The sequence below is a fragment of the Onychostoma macrolepis genome, chromosome 07 (assembly GCF_012432095.1).
Source record: "Onychostoma macrolepis isolate SWU-2019 chromosome 07, ASM1243209v1, whole genome shotgun sequence".
Taxonomy (NCBI): domain Eukaryota; kingdom Metazoa; phylum Chordata; class Actinopteri; order Cypriniformes; family Cyprinidae; genus Onychostoma; species Onychostoma macrolepis.
Window position 1 is genome coordinate 2395139 of NC_081161.1, and position 18781 is coordinate 2413919.

General features: G+C 47.5%; 1 protein-coding gene across 1 annotated transcript in view; it reads right to left on the bottom strand.

The window, feature by feature from the left end:
* The window catches only part of LOC131543574 (uncharacterized), a 45345-nt gene extending 38268 nt beyond the window's left edge, over positions 1–7077 (bottom strand). Inside the window, exon 1 of the mRNA XM_058781060.1 lies at positions 7011–7077. Within this exon, the coding sequence (XP_058637043.1) occupies positions 7011–7071 (61 nt within the window). The 5' untranslated portion in view covers positions 7072–7077. The remainder of the gene's footprint in view (positions 1–7010) is intronic.
* Between the last annotated feature and the right edge of the window lie 11704 nt (positions 7078–18781).

Here is an 18781-nt window from a genome sequence, read left to right on the forward strand (position 1 = left end):
TGTCGGAGACATTAAACGTTATCACGCCGAACAGTTTATCAATATACAGTATTTTCCAGTTGTAGTATAATTTGTAATTCAATTAATTTTAGGATAACCAATGAATAGTTTATAGCATTTTATATTGTTGTTCGATGTTGTTGTTTTTTTTGCTTTGCCCCTGAAATACGACACATGTTTTCAGAGGTTAGATGCTTGTTTTATCGCTTTACTGACACGGAGACTCTCTTCACCATAAGGTATTACGATTATTACATGTAAACACCACATTTGCCGGCTTAACGTGCTGAAAGTTAAACTTTAATGATGCATATTGCTTAAAGGCACGTAAAAATTAAATGTTTGCGGCCACATGAAGCGGTTAGAAAACATAGATTGAGGATTTCCTTGAAGCACGGATAAAATAACATTTTGTGTACCAATCCTAACAAAATGATAGCTGAAATGTGGTACTTTGTTTACTAAATAAGTTTAATCTTACCATATCCAAAAACTCGCTCACTCTGCTGTTATTTAAAAGATTAAATACGCGGGATAAGTTTTTAATTAAAATATTCATATTAATCAAGGATTTATTGACTTTTAATGCACCTTATTTCGAAATGTACAGAAATACGTGCTTTCATATGTCCTTTATGATTATTTAATTTATTCACTATACTATTTATTACTAATGTCTCATTTCAGTTTTAGTTTGTCTCTAGTTTTGTATTTATTCATGAAACGGTTCTTGTAGCGTGGATTAAAATTCATATACAGAGTAAATCCTTCACTGAACGTGTTAAAAATAAGTTTGAAACAGTTCTCGAGAGCGCGCTGGTGGTGACGTTTAAGGCGAGCGACCGTGGTACTGTAGTTCTTTATAGCCTAAGTTTAGCTTTTCAGTTCTGGACGCTTTTATTTCGGATTCAAAATTCGTCAAAGTTATATTATCTTGTCAAGATTATCTTGATGGACAAAACGTGTAAGTTTCATGAACTATGGTTGAACACAGAGCTTATTTTTTGCGATAATCCAAAAGCCTATGGGAAAATCCTATTGGTTTTTTGTCGAAGGAACCAGTTTCATGCTAACCGCCGATCAAAGTGACGTCATAGTTCCCCCACTCTATAAGGAGATACGGCGCCAGTTTTTCAAGAGTCCTAAATCTCCTTTCTTCGGCAATAACGTTATTACAGCTCTTCTGCAACTGCACATTCAAGAAAACAGCATGTAAATCTGGTCCGATCAATGACCAAAAAGTGTTATAGAACTCAGAGGTCAATCCATCCAACCCCGGAGATCGTCCAGAAGATTGTTGTTTAGCAGCTGCACTCAGTTCTTCAAATGAAATTGCTTTTTCCAGTTGTATCTTCTCATCTCCACTCAATTTTGGAATTCCACTGAGAAAAAAAAAATATTGCCTCAGAATCACAAGGTTGAGCACTATTTCTTCCTAAAAAGACAAAACTTTTGAAACAATTTCTTTCTTTTCTGTTGTCTCTCTTCCATCAGATTTAAGTTTAAGATGAGTAATCAACTTCTTTTCTCGAACTATTCTTTCCAACGCAAAAAATAAAGATGTTGAAGAATACATATTGTTAAGTTGAGTAAATCTTGTTTGTACTTTTGTTCCTCGATCTCTTTCTTCATGCACATTTTTTTGAAAGAAAATTATATTGTTCAAGCAAATCTCCACTTGTTCCATCTTTCTCACTTATGGAGCTATTCAATCTCATTATTTCCTTTTCCAGCAATTTTCTTCTGGATTTCTTTTGCATTATTTTTTGCATACTGTTGACAAAACGACTGAATCTGAATTTTCCTAATGTCCCACCATTGACTTAGGGATTTAAACTCTGTCTTTCTCTCCAAGCTTTTCCAAAAAAAAAAAAAAAAAAAGAAAGAAATGTAGAAATATACAATCTTGCAGCAAGCTGTTATTAAAGTGCCGATAAGATTTGTAAATAGTGTTTGATACTGTAACCATAACAGAAACATAATAATGATCAGAAATTGGTGTAGGATTAATTTTACTATCAAAAAAACTTCCTCTTCTATGCTACTGAACATATATTCTGTCTAACCTGGCCCCCGATGTTATATTAGAATTCATTTTCAGCCATGTATATTGTCTACTTTTAGGAAAAGATCATCTCCACACATCTACAAGTGAATTAAATATTATTACTTTCTTAAGAGCTTCTGCTGAATTAAGATGAGGTTCATCGTGATTTCTATCAACTGTATGATCAAGAGTACAATTAAAATAAAATTTCACGAGGAATATTATTCATAGCTTCCTGTAACTTTAAAAAAAATAAAACTCATTCATATCCAATGTTGGGAGCATGTACAGTTATAAGAGAAAAGGACACATTTTGTAAAATAATATCTATTCACTTCATTCTTCCAGGAATAATTTCTATCATATCAGAAACCCTCCCCTGGACACTTTCCGATATAAGAAAAGCCACTCCAGCACTTACACCAGACCCATGGCTAAGAAACCTCTGCCCTTTCCATTCATTTAGCCATTCTGCCTGGTTATATATATATCTGTGTGTGTTTCTTGCAAGAATATCACACTAGCCTTTTTAATAGCTAAAAAATTAATGAGTGCGCTTTTCTTTTCTTTATTACAATATCCATTCAAATTTAATGATGCAATTTGTAAAGATGTCATAAAATATTACTGTAATGCAGCGATCAAAACACAACTATTCCTCTACCAAATCAATAATATTGTTTTTCTTTTCCTTGATGAATCATCTTTTTTTACTTGGGTGATTGTTTTTTTTTAGACGTTATCGTTTTTGTCTGCTAAACTCCTCAACTGTGGAATTTATCATTAAATCTCTACAGGAAGCTAAAAACTTCCTCAAATCTGGAAAAAAACTGTTCAATTTGTGGATTCCGCACACCTTTCTCTTCAAGAAAAGTGCTAATCTGTCTCTCAGAGTAGAATTTCACTTCACATCCACTCAATTCTGATGTCCCCATTTGAGGTTCATTATCTCCAATTTCAAAGAAGCTCTGTATACTTTCACATTCATTGTCTGAATCACAGTTCAGTTAGCTCTGACATCGCGAGGTCTGACAGACTACAATTTTCATTCACTTCATTTTCAGATTTTTTCTAATTTTACTCATTTGTTTCTACACATTCCATCAATGGAAGTTCATCCTCTCTGCTTTTGGAGAGTGTTTCTTGCACTTCTGTTCTTACATTTTGCATTTCTACAGCATTAGCACTCTGACATTTAACGCCATCTGCTGGCTGATCAACATTTGAATTATTTGTTTCGCTACTACTGTCATTTTCCCCCATACTATTTTCAGTCTCTTCAGCAACCATTTCACGAACGACAGTATTGTTCTCTTGAACAGTGTTTTTTTTAATAGTTTGCGGGCCCGTCAAATCCGTAATATCATTTTGTTTACTAGGACATGTCTGTCTAACATGTCCATGTTCACCGCACAAAAAGCACCGCATTTGACCTTAACCGACAAAGATCGTATAATCTTTACCCTCCACTACTACTTTTAGTACCAGATTAAGCGGGTTGTGTTGTGAATTCGGTATCATGTAGGTAAAACGTTGAAAAGACATGACGTGTTTGATGTCAGGTTTTTAAGTCCTAGTCGAATCATCTTAATCGGAGCGGTCAATTTTCGTTCAGCAATCATTCAAAAATTTCCTTCAGGGTTACTACTTTTATAAACGGGGGTACTTTTGAAAGTACAACTTTTTTAGAAGGATTCGACAAGGGCAATGCCTGTACAAGGATGTTATTTACAACTAAACCTTTCTCTAGCAGCTCATCAACCATTGAAACCTCTTTGAGAAATATAACAAGCACTTTGTTCATTCTTGAGGCTGATTTCATATTTAAACTACCAACCTGTTCACTGATCGCAATCAATATGTCCTCAATTGACATGGAATCCTCCGGCATGCACAACCATGTCCAAGAGTCAAACGTGAAAAATCACCTCCTAACTGACCGTAGTCAGTGCTCAAAAAGTTGAAAATTGTTTCTGTTTCTGTTATTAAAGAGAAAGGAGAAACTTAAAAAAAAAAAAAGAAACTCCAAAGTGTGCTCCAAACCAAACAATCTGGTCACTACTACCTAATCCTCAGAGAGAGAGAGAGAGAGAGAGAGAATGACCAAAAATGCATGTGCGCCTTGGAATGCAATCTGATACCACGGACACACCCACACAGACACTATCATGCTCACTCTGGCAGAGAGGGAGAGGGTGGAGAGAGAGAATCTCAAAGAAAAATTTCTTCTTTCAACTTAAACTAAACACAGTTTTTTGTAAACCTCTCATTCGAAGAATTGTCATCTTTGCACGAGGAGGAATTCATTTTCTCTTGGAAAAAATGCACAAGGATTTTATTTATTTATTTCCATTTAATTAATAGGAGTGTTTTTTAATTTCTTTTTATACAGTCATCAGACTATATTGTGGGTACGCATATTGTGATATGCTCTTATGATCTGTTAAAATTGTTTATTAGGGGCCAAGCACTGAAGGTGCAGAGGCACCTATTGTAATCGTTAGCATTCTTTTTTTTCTTCCGCTCGAAGTCTATGGCAGCCCATAGAACCGCTTGCGGGAAAGTTGTGAAATTTAGCACACTGATAGAGGACAGTCCCAACCATAGCACATTTGGAGTCTCTAACTCAAACTCTCTAGCACCACCACTTGTCCAAATTTGCACTTATGTTTATGCTAATAACTTTTGAACCGTAAGCCACAGAAGTAAAATTATTTTTCCCTCTAATTCCTTGGCTCATACCGAAAAATTGTAAGGTTTAGTTTTTTTGCTATTTTTAATTGTTCGTAAAACCTACTTTTTCGAACTCGTCCTAGGCCGTTGCACCGATTGTCACAAAATTTGAACCAGATCATCTTCAGACCATGCTGGCAAAAAGTTATGAAATTCAAGTTGATTAGTCAAACCGTTCTCGAATAGCGCACGAACAAATTCTACGAAAATCATGCAAAAATGGATGTGAGGCTATATCTTTGCAACAGTTTGGCATATTGAGAGCAATCTTGGTGTGTGTTATGAAAAGCATGACCTGAGACTACCTGCAGTGTTTCGGCGCTGTGCCCCCTAGTGGTCAGGAGATATGAAAAATGTTATTTTTGCTTATAACTTCTGAATGGTTTGGCCAAAAATCACAAAAATCACCCAGTTTTCCCATGTCAGCCATTTTGGGCGTCGGCCATTTTGAATTATGTTCTAAAATGCTGTATTTTATGGATGCATTAGCGTATCATTGCAAAGCTCGGTATGTATCTTCGGCACCATACCCTGATGGTACTCAAAAAGTTTTGGGGCAGCGCCACCTTGTGGTCAAAAGTTATAATGAAATTTCGAAAAATGCTAATAACTCCTCCTCAAACGTTTGTCCGATTTTCACCAAAATCGAGTCAGATCATCTTCAGACTGTGCTGACAAAAAGTTATGCATTTCGTGTCGATTTAACGAAACCGTTTTCGTACAGCACCGTTACAAATTTTAGACATGGTGCCAAAATGAGTCTGAGGCTATATCTTTGCAAAGCTTTGACATAATGAAAACAAACTTTGTGTGTGCCATTGTTACATCACACAGAACACACCAAAATTATTTTATTACAGCGCCACCTGTTGATCAAAAGTGATAAGCCATTTAATCATATTACTAGAGATTGAATTTGATTTTTCAGCCATTTCAAATACAATCATCCTAAAATTGCTTTTATTACTGATTGTTGCATTTGATCTGATGCTCCATGCCATTCTAAACTCCTAATTTTGCCACTGGAGTGCTTGGCCCCGTAATTGCTGCTTGCAGCTATATTTTATTCTGTTATTGTCCTTAAAGCCAATTTTTCATCACCCATACAGAGGGAGAGTGCTTTGGAACGCAACCAGACACACGTGCCACAGATTGGTAAACCCCCCCGGTTGAGCATAAAATCTTCAGAAACATTACTTGACAGCTCATTTATGGTTTTGTCACCGGACGGACATGTACAAACAACATATCTCATCCCCAGATGATGTCGGAATTTCACGCATGCATTTTCCCACATCTGGATATCATTAACGGTCACGGGGTCAGGTCAAAAGGTCAAAGCCATAAATCTTTTTGTCATAAGCACCCTGTTATTTACTACTGCCCACTCTTATGTTAAAAAAAATAAATAAATGAGGATACATTATATACTCACAAGATAACAAGGAACTAAACAAGTCAAACATGTCTTAATATGTGTTAATATGTAACCAAGGCAACAAACTCAACACAGGAAGTGAAAACAGAAGCAATGGGGACAAATAACTAAAAGACAAATGTTGCGTCCCAATTCGATTAGACCATCCGGGAATCTTTGGCATACTTTTTTAAACATACTATGTTTTGGGACATACCAATTCTATTTTCAAATACTATTTAGGACGGATAATATGCGAATTGGGACGCAGCAAAAGAGACAATGATAATGACAATCCAAAATTGCATTATCATTATCAAAATTGCATACTTTCATACTATAAAATAAAAACAAAAAACAGTATAACAGTAGTCATAAAAGAGTAGGCAAAAGAACCTGGATGACTTATAGTACTTTTAGGAAGTCTTATGACAGTACAGTAAATGTAGTATGTATGGATTGCACACATTCATACTATGTAGAATTAACATTTTGAGGTGGTAAAGTAATTACTTATTACAAAAAAAAAAAAAAAGTAATTGGCGTGTATGTGATTTTGGACCCAGTACAGTGGTTTATGTTACTGTATTACAGTCTTAAAATGAGCAGAACTGTGCGACAGACATTTGAGTGAGAGATACACAATGGCAAACGTCAGTATAGTGAAGAATAAAACAGTATCAAAAATAGATATTCAAATTAACTTTGTCAAATTAATGAATGAATTCAAACAATTATTTTTAGCTGACTGGATTTTTAAATTATACAGATCTCTAACGTCATATTTTATAGAACATAAACAGGTTTCTTTACCTGTGAGAAGTGCAGAGAGAGTGATCAGTCCCAGCAGACACATGTGATGCTTATCAGCCATTTTCTGTTTCTGTCAGTCTTTCTTTTCATTCTATAGTTACAGCTCTTCCTTTAAACATCTTCAGCTCATCCTGTGGTTGCTAACTTCCTCTGATCTCACCAACCGACTGTTTATAGTGTCCCAACACTATGAGCTGAATTTCATAAGTCATGAGTCATAATATCAGTTCTTGATGGAGAAATATTGAATCAACAATGTGTTTTGCTGATAAATCGAGCTTATTAATATTAACTATTTTCCAAATCTATAAATAGAGTAAGAGTAAGGGCAGAGCTTCATGGTGGATAGGGGTGGCACTGGCCGCAATGATATCTGGTTGGCTACCCCAGGTGCCTCCACACCAAATATCTTGCGATTGGCCTGTTTTTATTTTAGTAATTCTTTAGTAATTTTAGTATTCCTGTCTCTGGTTAAATTTATAATTCAAAAATAATTTCAGTGCTTAAATCTACATGCAATTTCGATGACACTATAATGATTTGAGAGACACAAACACATGAGCACAGTTATAGAAATAAATGTGTGAAAATTAATTATTGATTCAAGTTTATAACCTATTTTAATCTTGCCTGTATATTATTTTAAAGCTAAAATCAGTTCATTACAATGGACAAACAAAATAATATATCCATACACTTTCCTTAATTTTCAAAATAGACACAATATGACTTCAGTTGCATTTGTATGAAATGAGAGAGAGCAGGTGTGTGGTGTGATGTGAGAAGCATGAAAGTAGCACATGTTTCAGTTCATGGGTGTAGAATATGCGGGGGATGTGAACTCCTCACTTTTAATAAGGTAAACTGTTGGGCAAGTATGTTCACACAGAGGTTTTCAAGGGCCAATGTAAATAAATATAATTGTCATTAGGAAAATACTGGGGGAAAAAATACTATAGAACACAAATTATGTGTTATTGTCCAGCAGTGTATTTGGTTTTGTAGCCCTTTAAAAGTAAGAGATAATAAAATAAAACCTGTCAATTAGACTAAATAAATAAAATAAAATAAATTGGCATTTCTGAAAGTGAAGTGAAAGTGAAAAAAGTGAAAGTGAAGTGACGTGTGGCCAAGTATGGTGACCCATACTCTGAGTTTGTGCTCTGCATTTTAACCCATCCAAGTGCACACACACACCGTGAACACACACCCGGAGCAGTGGGCAGCCAATGCTGCAGCGCCTGGGGAGCAGTTGGGGGTCCCCCTTACTTCTGAAATGATGGCTACGCTCGTTTCAGTTACTCAGATGAGTGTTGGATTTATAGCATTACTGTACGTAATGGCATATATTAGAAAATATCTACTGCTGTAGTTGACCAATCGGAATAAAATATTCCAGATGCATGTAACCCTGGAGTCTTAAAGGGATAGTTCACCCAAAAATGAAAATTGTGTCGTCATTTACTCACCCTCAAGTAGTTCCAAACCTGTATGAATGTCTTTGTTCTGCTGAACACAAAAGAAGATATTCTGAAGAATGTGGGAAACAGAGCAATTCTGGGGCACCATTGACTTCCATAGTAATTCTTTTCCTACTATGGAAGTCAATGGTGCCTCAAAACAGCCTGGTTACAAACTTTCTTCAAAATATCTTCCTTTGTGTTCAGTACAACAAAGAAATTCATACAGGTGTGGAACTACTTGAGGGTGAGTAAATGATGAGAGAATTTTCATTTTTGGGTGAACTATCCCTTTAAGTAACAAGGAAAAGACAGCCAAGTCTCTTAACTTGCATGATTCTCTTATAGCCTACAGTTTGTTAATCACCATCTGATAAGAATTCAGCTGAAATAACTGGTTTAGTTTATTCTGCTTCTGTTCTTTTATTCTTTGTTTCCATATGTGGTGTTTATGAACATATGGGCATCAGACGCTCCAAACACTCATTCTGACAGAGGAACTGTTCACTAATGACGTCAGATTCCACACATTCAGAATGTTTTCATTTATTTATTTATTTATTTTAATTGTGTATGTGTGTGTCTTTAGTAATTCTGAGTGGATCTGTATAGATTAATGCAGTCCTGTGGCATCTCCCTTCGATCTTGTTAGGTATGGCAAGTTGAATTGCTATATTTGTTAAGTTACTGTGTAATTGAGCAGAATAAGTGCTGTAAAGAATATCTGCAGTGACATTATTCAAAGTATGTTTGCAAAGAACACTGAAGGTTTAAATCTATCTTGAATGCATTTTGTTTAAAGGCAAATGACATGGAATTGAAAAGTAATAACAGTAGAATACAAAGGTTTTTGTAATTAGAAAAAAGGTTTTTACTATTTGTTCTCTTGTGGCCAGTCTTTTTTGAGATGGTGCCTCGGCCCCCTAAATTATGGGGACACCATTAATTCAAACATGCTATTCAGTGAGGCCTGACATTAGACATCAAGTTTGCATTGTAAATAAACAACTCAAACTTAAACTTGGTTTGTTTGTGACTGTCCCAGAGACTCAACATCTTTCTTTCTTTCCATCTCTCTCTCTCTCTCTCAATTCAATTCAATTCAAGGGTGCTTTATTGGCAAAAACTATACATTTGTACTGCCAAAGCAATTGCAGCTGGGCTGCTTACAAATAGTGCATATATGTATTAACATAAGGGAAAATAATAATAATAATAATAGTAATAATATACAGATACCACTGTCCAAATACTACTCCACTACAAGTGAACGTTGTAAAGACAGATTTTTACTTAAGTAAAAGTACGGAAGTTTTTAAAAGTACTTAACTATCAAAAGTAAAAAGTAAATGCATTGTTTTATTGTCGCATTGTTGTATACTTACAATACCTTATGCCACTAATGCAGCCTGAATACACTGATTAGCTTGTATTATCTTTGGAATTAAGAGCTTTTATGTTACCAAACCTATAGAAATGGAACAACTGAATGAAGATAACATCTTTATTTATTTATTTTTTTTATTTAACACTCCTACAACTACATTGAAATCATTTTAATACTTGTTTAAAAGTTACAAAGTTCTTTTTCAAAGAGATACTGAAGTCTATGATATGGTTCATTTTAGGCAAACAAAGCAAACATTGAAAAGAAAACAAACCTTTAGTCTCTTCAGAAAACTGGAGCATACTCTCTCAGTATGTTCATGGGTGTGCAGGTTGCGCCAAAGAACCGTCTTTTTGAATTTTGCCATCAACTGATCAGTGTTCATGAAATGCTCAGAAATCAGTGAACCTCACATGTGGCTAGTGTTGGGTATTGTTTGAATTGTATCCATTCTGATTCTGATTTAAATTCTTATTAATTTCCAGTTTAGATTCTAAAGTTGAAAAAAAATGAAGTAAAACATTGTGACCTGTATGATCATTTAGCCTACTTATTGATCATTTGTTTGCAAAAAAAAATTAAATATATATGTATTTATGTGCAGTGTTTTGACAATAAAATAATGTTCAGATTTATATATTTCCCTGACCAGTTTTTAGCAGCAATTTGTAGTGTAGCAGCCATTTTTGACAGATATATTAGCCTACCATTTGTATTGCCATAGTTTAACTATGAAAACTAAACTATAGTTACTATGATGAATTTAATGAATATAATGAATTTTGTGGTTACTGATGTTTTACTACAAATAGCATAATTATGGTTACTATAGTGAGAAAATAGTACATTTGTGGATACTGTGATTGTACTGCAAATACCATAGTTATGGTTAATAGTAAAAACATGGTTAAACTACAAAGAGCTTTAATGAGTTAACACATGCCTTTTTTTAGAGCGCTTTTAGCTGTGTAGTAGCACAGACGTTTACATTAGTTTAGCGGGGAGGTTTAGGTCCCGAGGTTGCCAGATCTGTGTAAAAAAAAATAAAAAAATCAGCCAAATGTCCTTTCAAAGCTAGGCGGGAAACTGCAGGCTTATAAATACTGTAAGACTTGGCAACACAGGAAGATCCTGGCAGATCGCTGTCATGAATCCGGGTCCACGATGCTCCCTCCCACCACCAGAGGTCACTGTCTCCCGGATTCAATTCCCCAAACTCCACTCACCTCATTATTGTTTAATTTGCCCCAGCTGTGTTCCTGATTGCCGTCCCTACTTAAGCTCCCTGTGTTTTCTGTTCTGGGCTCGTTTGTCTCACTTTTGCCAGGTATGCCTGTGATTTATGTCTGCCCTGTGCCTCGTGTATGTCTTGTTTTCAGTGCTTGTGATATCCGTGGAGCTTTTCTCTGAGGGGCAGGGCTCATCTCAGGCCTTCTCGAGGCGGCAGTGCCCGCTCACGATCCTTCGAGGCGGCGGTGTCCGCACAAGGTTCCCGAGGCGGTGTCCGCACAAGGTTCCCGAGGTGGCGGGCCCGCTCACAATGCTACCAAGCGGGATATCCGTGGAGCTTTTCTCTGAGGGGCAGGGCTCATCTCAGGCCTTCTCGAGGCGGCAGTGCCCGCCACGATCCTTTCGAGGCGGCGGTGTCCGCACACAAGGTTCCCGAGGCGGTGTCCGCACACGGTTCCCGAGGCGGCGGTGTCCGCACAAGGTTCCCGAGGCGGTGTCCGCACACAAGGTTCCCGAGGCGGTGTCCGCACACAAGGTTCCCGAGGCGGCGGTGGCCGCCACGATCCTTTCGAGGCGGCGGTGGCCGCCACGATCCTTTCGAGGCGGCGGTGGCCGCCACGATCCTTTCGAGGCGGCGGTGCCCGCCACGATCCTTTCGAGGCGGCGGTGCCCGCCACGATCCTTTCGAGGCGGCGGTGTCCGCACACAAGGTTCCCGAGGTGGCGGGCCCGCTCACAATGCTACCAAGCGGGATATCCGTGGAGCTTTTCTCTGAGGGGCAGGGCTCATCTCAGGCCTTCTCGAGGCGGCAGTGCCCGCCACGATCCTTTCGAGGCGGCGGTGTCCGCACAAGGTTCCCGAGGTGGCGGGCCCGCTCACAATGCTACCAAGCGGGATATCCGTGGAGCTTTTCTCTGAGGGGCAGGGCTCATCTCAGGCCTTCTCGAGGCGGCAGTGCCCGCCACGATCCTTTCGAGGCGGCGGTGTCCGCACAAGGTTCCCGAGGCGGTGTCCGCACACGGTTCCCGAGGCGGTGTCCGCACAAGGTTCCCGAGGTGGCGGGCCCGCTCACAATGCTACCAAGCGGGATATCCGTGGAGCTTTTCTCTGAGGGGCAGGGCTCATCTCAGGCCTTCTCGAGGCGGCAGTGCCCGCCACGATCCTTTCGAGGCGGCGGTGTCCGCACAAGGTTCCCGAGGCGGCGTGTCCGCACACAAGGTTCCCGAGGCGGTGTCCGCACAAGGTTCCCGAGGCGGCGGTGCCCGCCACGATCGTCCCGGCGGCGGTGTCCGCACACAAGGTTCCCGAGGTGGCGGGCCCGCCACAATGTTCCTCTCGAGGCGGCGGTGTCCGGGAACGATCCTCCCGAGGCGGCGGTGTCCGGGAACGATCCTCCCGAGGCGGCGGTGCCCGCCACGATCCTTTCGAGGCGGCGGTGTCCGGGAACGATCCTCCCGAGGCGGCGGTGCCCTCTCACGATCGTCCCGGCGGCGGTGTCCGGGAACGATCCTCCCGAGGCGGCGTGTCCGCACACAAGGTTCCCGAGGCGGCGGTGTCCGCACACAAGGTTCCCGAGGCGGCGGTGTCCGCTCACGTTCCTCTCGAGGCGGCGGTGCCCTCTCACGATCGCCCCGAGGCGGCGGTGTCCGCACAAGGTTCCCGAGGTGGCGGGCCCGCTCACAATGCTACCAAGCGGGATATCCGTGGAGCTTTTCTCTGAGGGGCAGGGCTCATCTCAGGCCTTCTCGAGGCGGCAGTGCCCGCTCACGATCCTTCGAGGCGGCGGTGTCCGCTCACGTTCCTCTCGAGGCGGCGGTGTCCGCTCACGTTCCTCTCGAGGCGGCGGTGTCCGCTCACGTTCCTCTCGAGGCGGCGGTGGCGCTCACGATCCTTCGAGGCGGCGGTGTCCGCTCACGTTCCTCTCGAGGCGGCGGTGTCCGCTCACGTTCCTCTCGAGGCGGCGGTGTCCGGGAACGATCCTCCCGAGGCGGCGTGTCCGCACACAAGGTTCCCGAGGCGGCGGTGCCCGCCACGATCCTTTCGAGGCGGCGGTGCCCTCTCACGATCGTCCCGGCGGCGGTGTCCGCACACAAGGTTCCCGAGGCGGCGGTGTCCGGGAACGATCCTCCCGAGGCGGCGGTGGCCGCCACGATCCTTTCGAGGCGGCGGTGCCCGCCACGATCCTTTCGAGGCGGCGGTGTCCGCACACAAGGTTCCCGAGGCGGCGGTGGCCGCCACGATCCTTTCGAGGCGGCGGTGTCCGCACAAGGTTCCCGAGGCGGCGGTGCCCGCCACGATCCTTTCGAGGCGGCGGTGCCCGCCACGATCCTTTCGAGGCGGCGGTGGCCGCCACGATCCTTTCGAGGCGGCGGTGGCGCTCACGATCCTTCGAGGCGGCGGTGCCCTCTCACGATCGTCTCCGGCGGCGGTGCCCGCCACGATCCTTTCGAGGCGGCGGTGCCCGCTCACGATCCTTCGAGGCGGCGGTGTCCGCACAAGGTTCCCGAGGCGGCGGTGGCGCTCACGATCCTTCGAGGCGGCGGTGGCCGCCACGATCCTTTCGAGGCGGCGGTGGCCGCCACGATCCTTTCGAGGCGGCGGTGGCGCTCACGATCCTTCGAGGCGGCGGTGCCCGCTCACGATCGTCGGCGGCGGTGCCCGCTCACGATCCTTCGAGGCGGCGGTGCCCGCCACGATCCTTTCGAGGCGGCGGTGTCCGCTCACGTTCCTCTCGAGGCGGCGGTGGCGCTCACGATCCTTCGAGGCGGCGGTGGCCGCCACGATCCTTTCGAGGCGGCGGTGCCCGCTCACGATCGTCCCGGCGGCGGTGTCCGCACAAGGTTCCCGAGGCGGCGGTGTCCGCACACAAGGTTCCCGAGGTGGCGGGCCCGCTCACAATGCTACCAAGCGGGATATCCGTGGAGCTTTTCTCTGAGGGGCAGGGCTCATCTCAGGCCTTCTCGAGGCGGCAGTGCCCGCCACGATCCTTTCGAGGCGGCGGTGCCCGCCACGATCGTCTCCGGCGGCGGTGGCCGCCACGATCGCCCCGAGGCGGCGGTGTCCGCTCACGTTCCTCAGGCGGCGGTGTCCGCCGCGTCCTCCCGAGGCGGCGGTGTCCGCACACAGGTTCCCGAGGCGGCGGTGTCCGCACAAGGTTCCCGAGGCGGCGGTGTCCGCATACAGGGTTCCCCGAGGCGGCGGTGTCCGCACAAGGTTCCCGAGGCGGCGGTGTCCGCACACAAGGTTCCCGAGGCGGCGGTGTCCGCACACAAGGTTCCCGAGGCGGCGGTGTCCGCACAAGGTTCCCGAGGCGGCGGTGTCCGGGAACGATCCTCCCGAGGCGGTGTCCGCACACAAGGTTCCCGAGGCGGCGGTGTCCGCACAAGGTTCCCGAGGCGGCGGTGCCCGCCACGATCCTTTCGAGGCGGCGGTGCCCGCCACGATCCTTTCGAGGCGGCGGTGGCCGCCACGATCGCCCGAAGCGGCGGTGGCCGCTCACGATCCTCACAGGATCCCCGAGGCGGCGGTGTCCGCACAAGGTTCCCGAGGTGGCGGGCCCGCCACAATGTTCCTCTCGAGGCGGCGGTGTCCGCCACAAAGCTCCCGATTCTCCGGCGGCGGTGTTCGCCACGCCTTCCGAGGCGGCGGCGCCCGCTCATGATACTCCCAGCAGCGGTGGCCGCCACGATCCTCACAGGATCCCCGAAGCGGCGGTGTCCGCACACAAGGTTCCCGAGGCGGCGGGGCCCGCTCACAAGGTTCCCGAGGCGGCAGTAGCCGTTCACGATCGTCCCGAAATGGCGGTAACCGTCACGATCGCCCCGAGGCGGCGGTGTCCGCACACAAGGTTCCCGAGGCGGCGGTGGCCGCCACGATCCTCACAGGATCCCAAGCGGCGGTGTCCGCACAAGGTTCCCGAGGCGGCGGTGTCCGCCATGTCCTCCCGAGGCGGCGGTGTCCGCACACAACGCCTCTCGAGGCGGCGGTGTCCGCCACAAAGCTCCCGATTCTCCCGAAGCGGCGGTGTTCGCCACGCCTCCCGAGGCGGCGGCGCCCGCCACGTTCCTCCCGAGGCGGCGGTGTCCGCCACGCCTTCTCGAGGCGGCGGTGTCCGCCACAAAGCTCCCGATTCTCCAAGCGGCGGTGTTCGCCACGCCTCCCGAGGCGGCGGTGTCCGCTCACAAAGCTCCCGATTCTCCCGAAGCGGCGGTGGCCGCCACGATCTCTTTCGAGGCGGCGGTGGCCGCCACGATCCTCACAGGATCCCCGGCGGCGGTGTCCGCACACAGGTTCCCGAGGCGGCGTGTCCGCACACAACGTTCCTCTCGAGGCGGCGGTGTCCGCCACAAAGCTCCCGATTCTCCCGAAGCGGCGGTGTTCGCCACGCCTCTCGAGGCGGCGCGCCCGCCATGATCCTCCCGAGCGGCGGTGGCCGCCACGATCCTCACAGGATCTCGGCGGCGGTGTCCGCACACAAGGTTCCCGAGGCGGCGTGTCCGCACAAGGTTCCCGAGGCGGCAGTAGCCGCTCACGATCGCCCCGAAATGGCGGTAACCGTCACGATCGCCCCGAGGCGGCGGTGTCCGCACAAGGTTCCCGAGGCGGCGGTGGCCGCCACGATCTCTCACAGGATCTCAAGCGGCGGTGTCCGCACACAAGGTTCTCGAGGCGGCGGTGTCCGCCGCTGTCCTCCCGAGGCGGCGGTGTCCGCACACAACGTTCCTCGAGGCGGCGGTGTCCGCCACAAAGCTCCCGATTCTCCAAGCGGCGGTGTCCGCCACGTTCCCGAGGCGGCGGTGTCCGCCACGTTTTCCCGAGGCGGCGGCGCCGCCACGTTCCTCCCGAGGCGGCGGTGTCCGCCACGTTCCTCCCGAGGCGGCGGTGTCCGCCACGCCTCTCGGCGGCGGTGTCCGCCACAAAGCTCCCGATTCTCCCGGCGGCGGTGTCCGCCACGCCTCCCGAGGCGGCGGCGCCCGCCATGATCCTCCCGAGGCGGCGGTGGCCGCCACGATCCTCACAGGATCCCAAGCGGCGGTGTCCGCACACAAGGTTCCCGAGGCGGCGGTGTCCGCACACAAGGTTCTCGAGGCGGCGGTGTCCGCCGCGATCTCTCCCGAGGCGGCGGTGTCCGCCACGTTCTCCCGAGGCGGCGGTGTCCGCACACAACGTTCTCGAGGCGGCGGTGTCCGCCACAAAGCTCCCGATTCTCCCAAGCGGCGGTGTTCGCCACGTTCCTCCGAGGCGGCGGCGCCCGCCACGTTCCTCCGAGGCGGCGGCGCCCGCCACGTTCCTCCCGAGGCGGCGGTGTCCGCCACGTTCCTCCCGAGGCGGCGGTGCCCGCACACAAGGCGGCGGTGTCCGCCACGTTCCTCTCAAGGCGGCGGTGTCCGCCACAAAGCTCCCGATTCTCCCGGCGGCGGTGTTCGCCACGCCTTCGGCGGCGGCGCCCGCCATGATCCTCCCGGCGGCGGTGGCCGCCACGATCCTCACAGGATCTCAAGCGGCGGTGTCCGCACACAAGGTTCCCGAGGCGGCGGTGTCCGCACACAAGGTTCGAGGCGGCGGTGTCCGCCGCGATCTCCCGAGGCGGCGGTGTCCGCCACGTTCCTCCCGAGGCGGCGGTGTCCGCCACAAGGTTTCCGAGGCGGCGGTGGCCGCCACGATCTCTCACAGGATCTCGGCGGCGGTGTCCGCACACAAGGTTCTCGAGGCGGCGGTGTTCGCTCGCGTCCTCCCGAGGCGGCGGTGTCCGCACACAACGTTCTCGAGGCGGCGGTGTCCGCCACAAAGCTCCCGATTCTCCCAAGCGGCGGTGTTCGCTCACGTTCCTCCCGAGGCGGCGGCGCCCGCCACGTTCCTCCCGAGGCGGCGGTGTCCGCCACGTTCCTCCCGAGGCGGCGGTGTCCGCCACGTTCCTCCCGAGGCGGCGGTGTCCGCCACGTTTCTCCCGAGGCGGCGGTGTCCGCCACGCCTCCCGAGGCGGCGGTGTCCGCCACGCTCTCCCGAGGCGGCGGTGTCCGCCACGCTCTCCCGAGGCGGCGGTGTCCGCCACGTTCCTCTCAAGGCGGCGGTGTCCGCCACAAAGCTCCCGATTCTCCCGGCGGCGGTGTTCGCCACGCCTCTCGAGGCGGCGGCGCCCGCCACGATCCTCCCGAGGCGGCGGCGCCTGCTCACAAGGCCTCAAGCAGCGGAGCCAGCCATTGCCCGCTTCAGGGTGGCAGCTCCGCACACACTGCTGTGGTGGCCGCTGGTTCTGCCCTGGGTCCCCATCCCGCCGGGCGCTGCCTCAGTCCCCAGGTCCCCACCAGCACATGGACCTGGCCCCCATCCTCCCTTCCCTGCTCCGTTCCCGCCTGGCCATCCCCTGGTTGGGTGCTTGGAAATGTCTGGAAGCCATTCCTAAGAGGGGGTCCTGTCATGAATCCGGGTCCACGATGCTCCCTCCCACCACCAGAGGTCACTGTCTCCGGATTCAATTCCCCAAACTCCACTCACCTCATTATTGTTTAATTTGCCCCAGCTGTGTTCCTGATTGCCGTCCCTACTTAAGCTCCCTGTGTTTTCTGTTCTGGGCTCGTTTGTCTCACTTTTGCCAGGTATGCCTGTGATTTTATGTCTGCCCTGTGCCTCGTGTATGTCTTGTTTTCAGTGCTTGTGTTTTCTCTGGCTTTTTCCCCTTCGGGGTGGTTTCAGTTGTGTTTTTGTTTATTTTGTAAATTGTTAATAAAGAAGATTCCTTTTGCCAGCATTTGAGTCTTCGTCTCTCCCATCCCGTGACAGTCGCAGGCTGGATTTTCGCAGAAAAAAATATATAACGACTTTCGACTTGGGGACCTTGATATAAATGTAGTTGAGTAAAAAGTACTCTTTTAAATGTAGTGTCTAAATTTGTCTTTTAAATGTAGTGAAGTTAAAGTCGCAAGTTTCCAGAAAAAATAATACTCAAGTAAAGTACAGATACTCAAAAAGTGTACTTAAGTACAATACTCAAGTAAATTTACTTCATTACTGTCCCCCTCTGCAGGCAGACACATACTGAGCAGCAAACACACAGCAGTTCTTGTGTTCCCTAACAGATACGGCAGTTTCTCCTGGTCTGAAAGAGTTTTAAATGTCTGATGGATCTGCTGTGTTTTATCAGAGAACACTGTCCGTATATCTGTGTATTTGGAGCATTCTGTTAGGAAGTGCAGCTCTGTTTCCATCTGATTCAGATCACAGTGTGAACACAATCTCTGCTCCGGGGGCAGCCATGTTTTTCTGTTTCTGCCCGTCTCTATCATCAGCTTCTGTCCGCTGAGTCTGTATCTGGTCAACGTGCTTCTCAGTTTCTTATCTGACACTGTGTACAGATACTCTGCCATACTGTACTCTCTCTTTAGGGCCAAATAGCATTGCATTTTACTCTGCTATTGTGTTTGGGTTTGCCAATGAGTGATGTAACTCTGTTTGATTTGTGCAGTAATCTGATTGATTCTGATGTGATTCAGAGCATCAGTAGATGTTAGTGAAGCATCAGGACTGAAGCTCTGGATCAGCTGAGGGAAGGGGTTGCTTTCTTTGCTCATCTCTTGATATTGCAGGGCTTTATGATGATATGATTGGGGGTTACTGAGTTTCAGATGTTTCCAGAATTGAATTGCGCTTTTTTGTGTCTTTATGAATAGAGAATAGTTGACTAATTCTGCCATGCA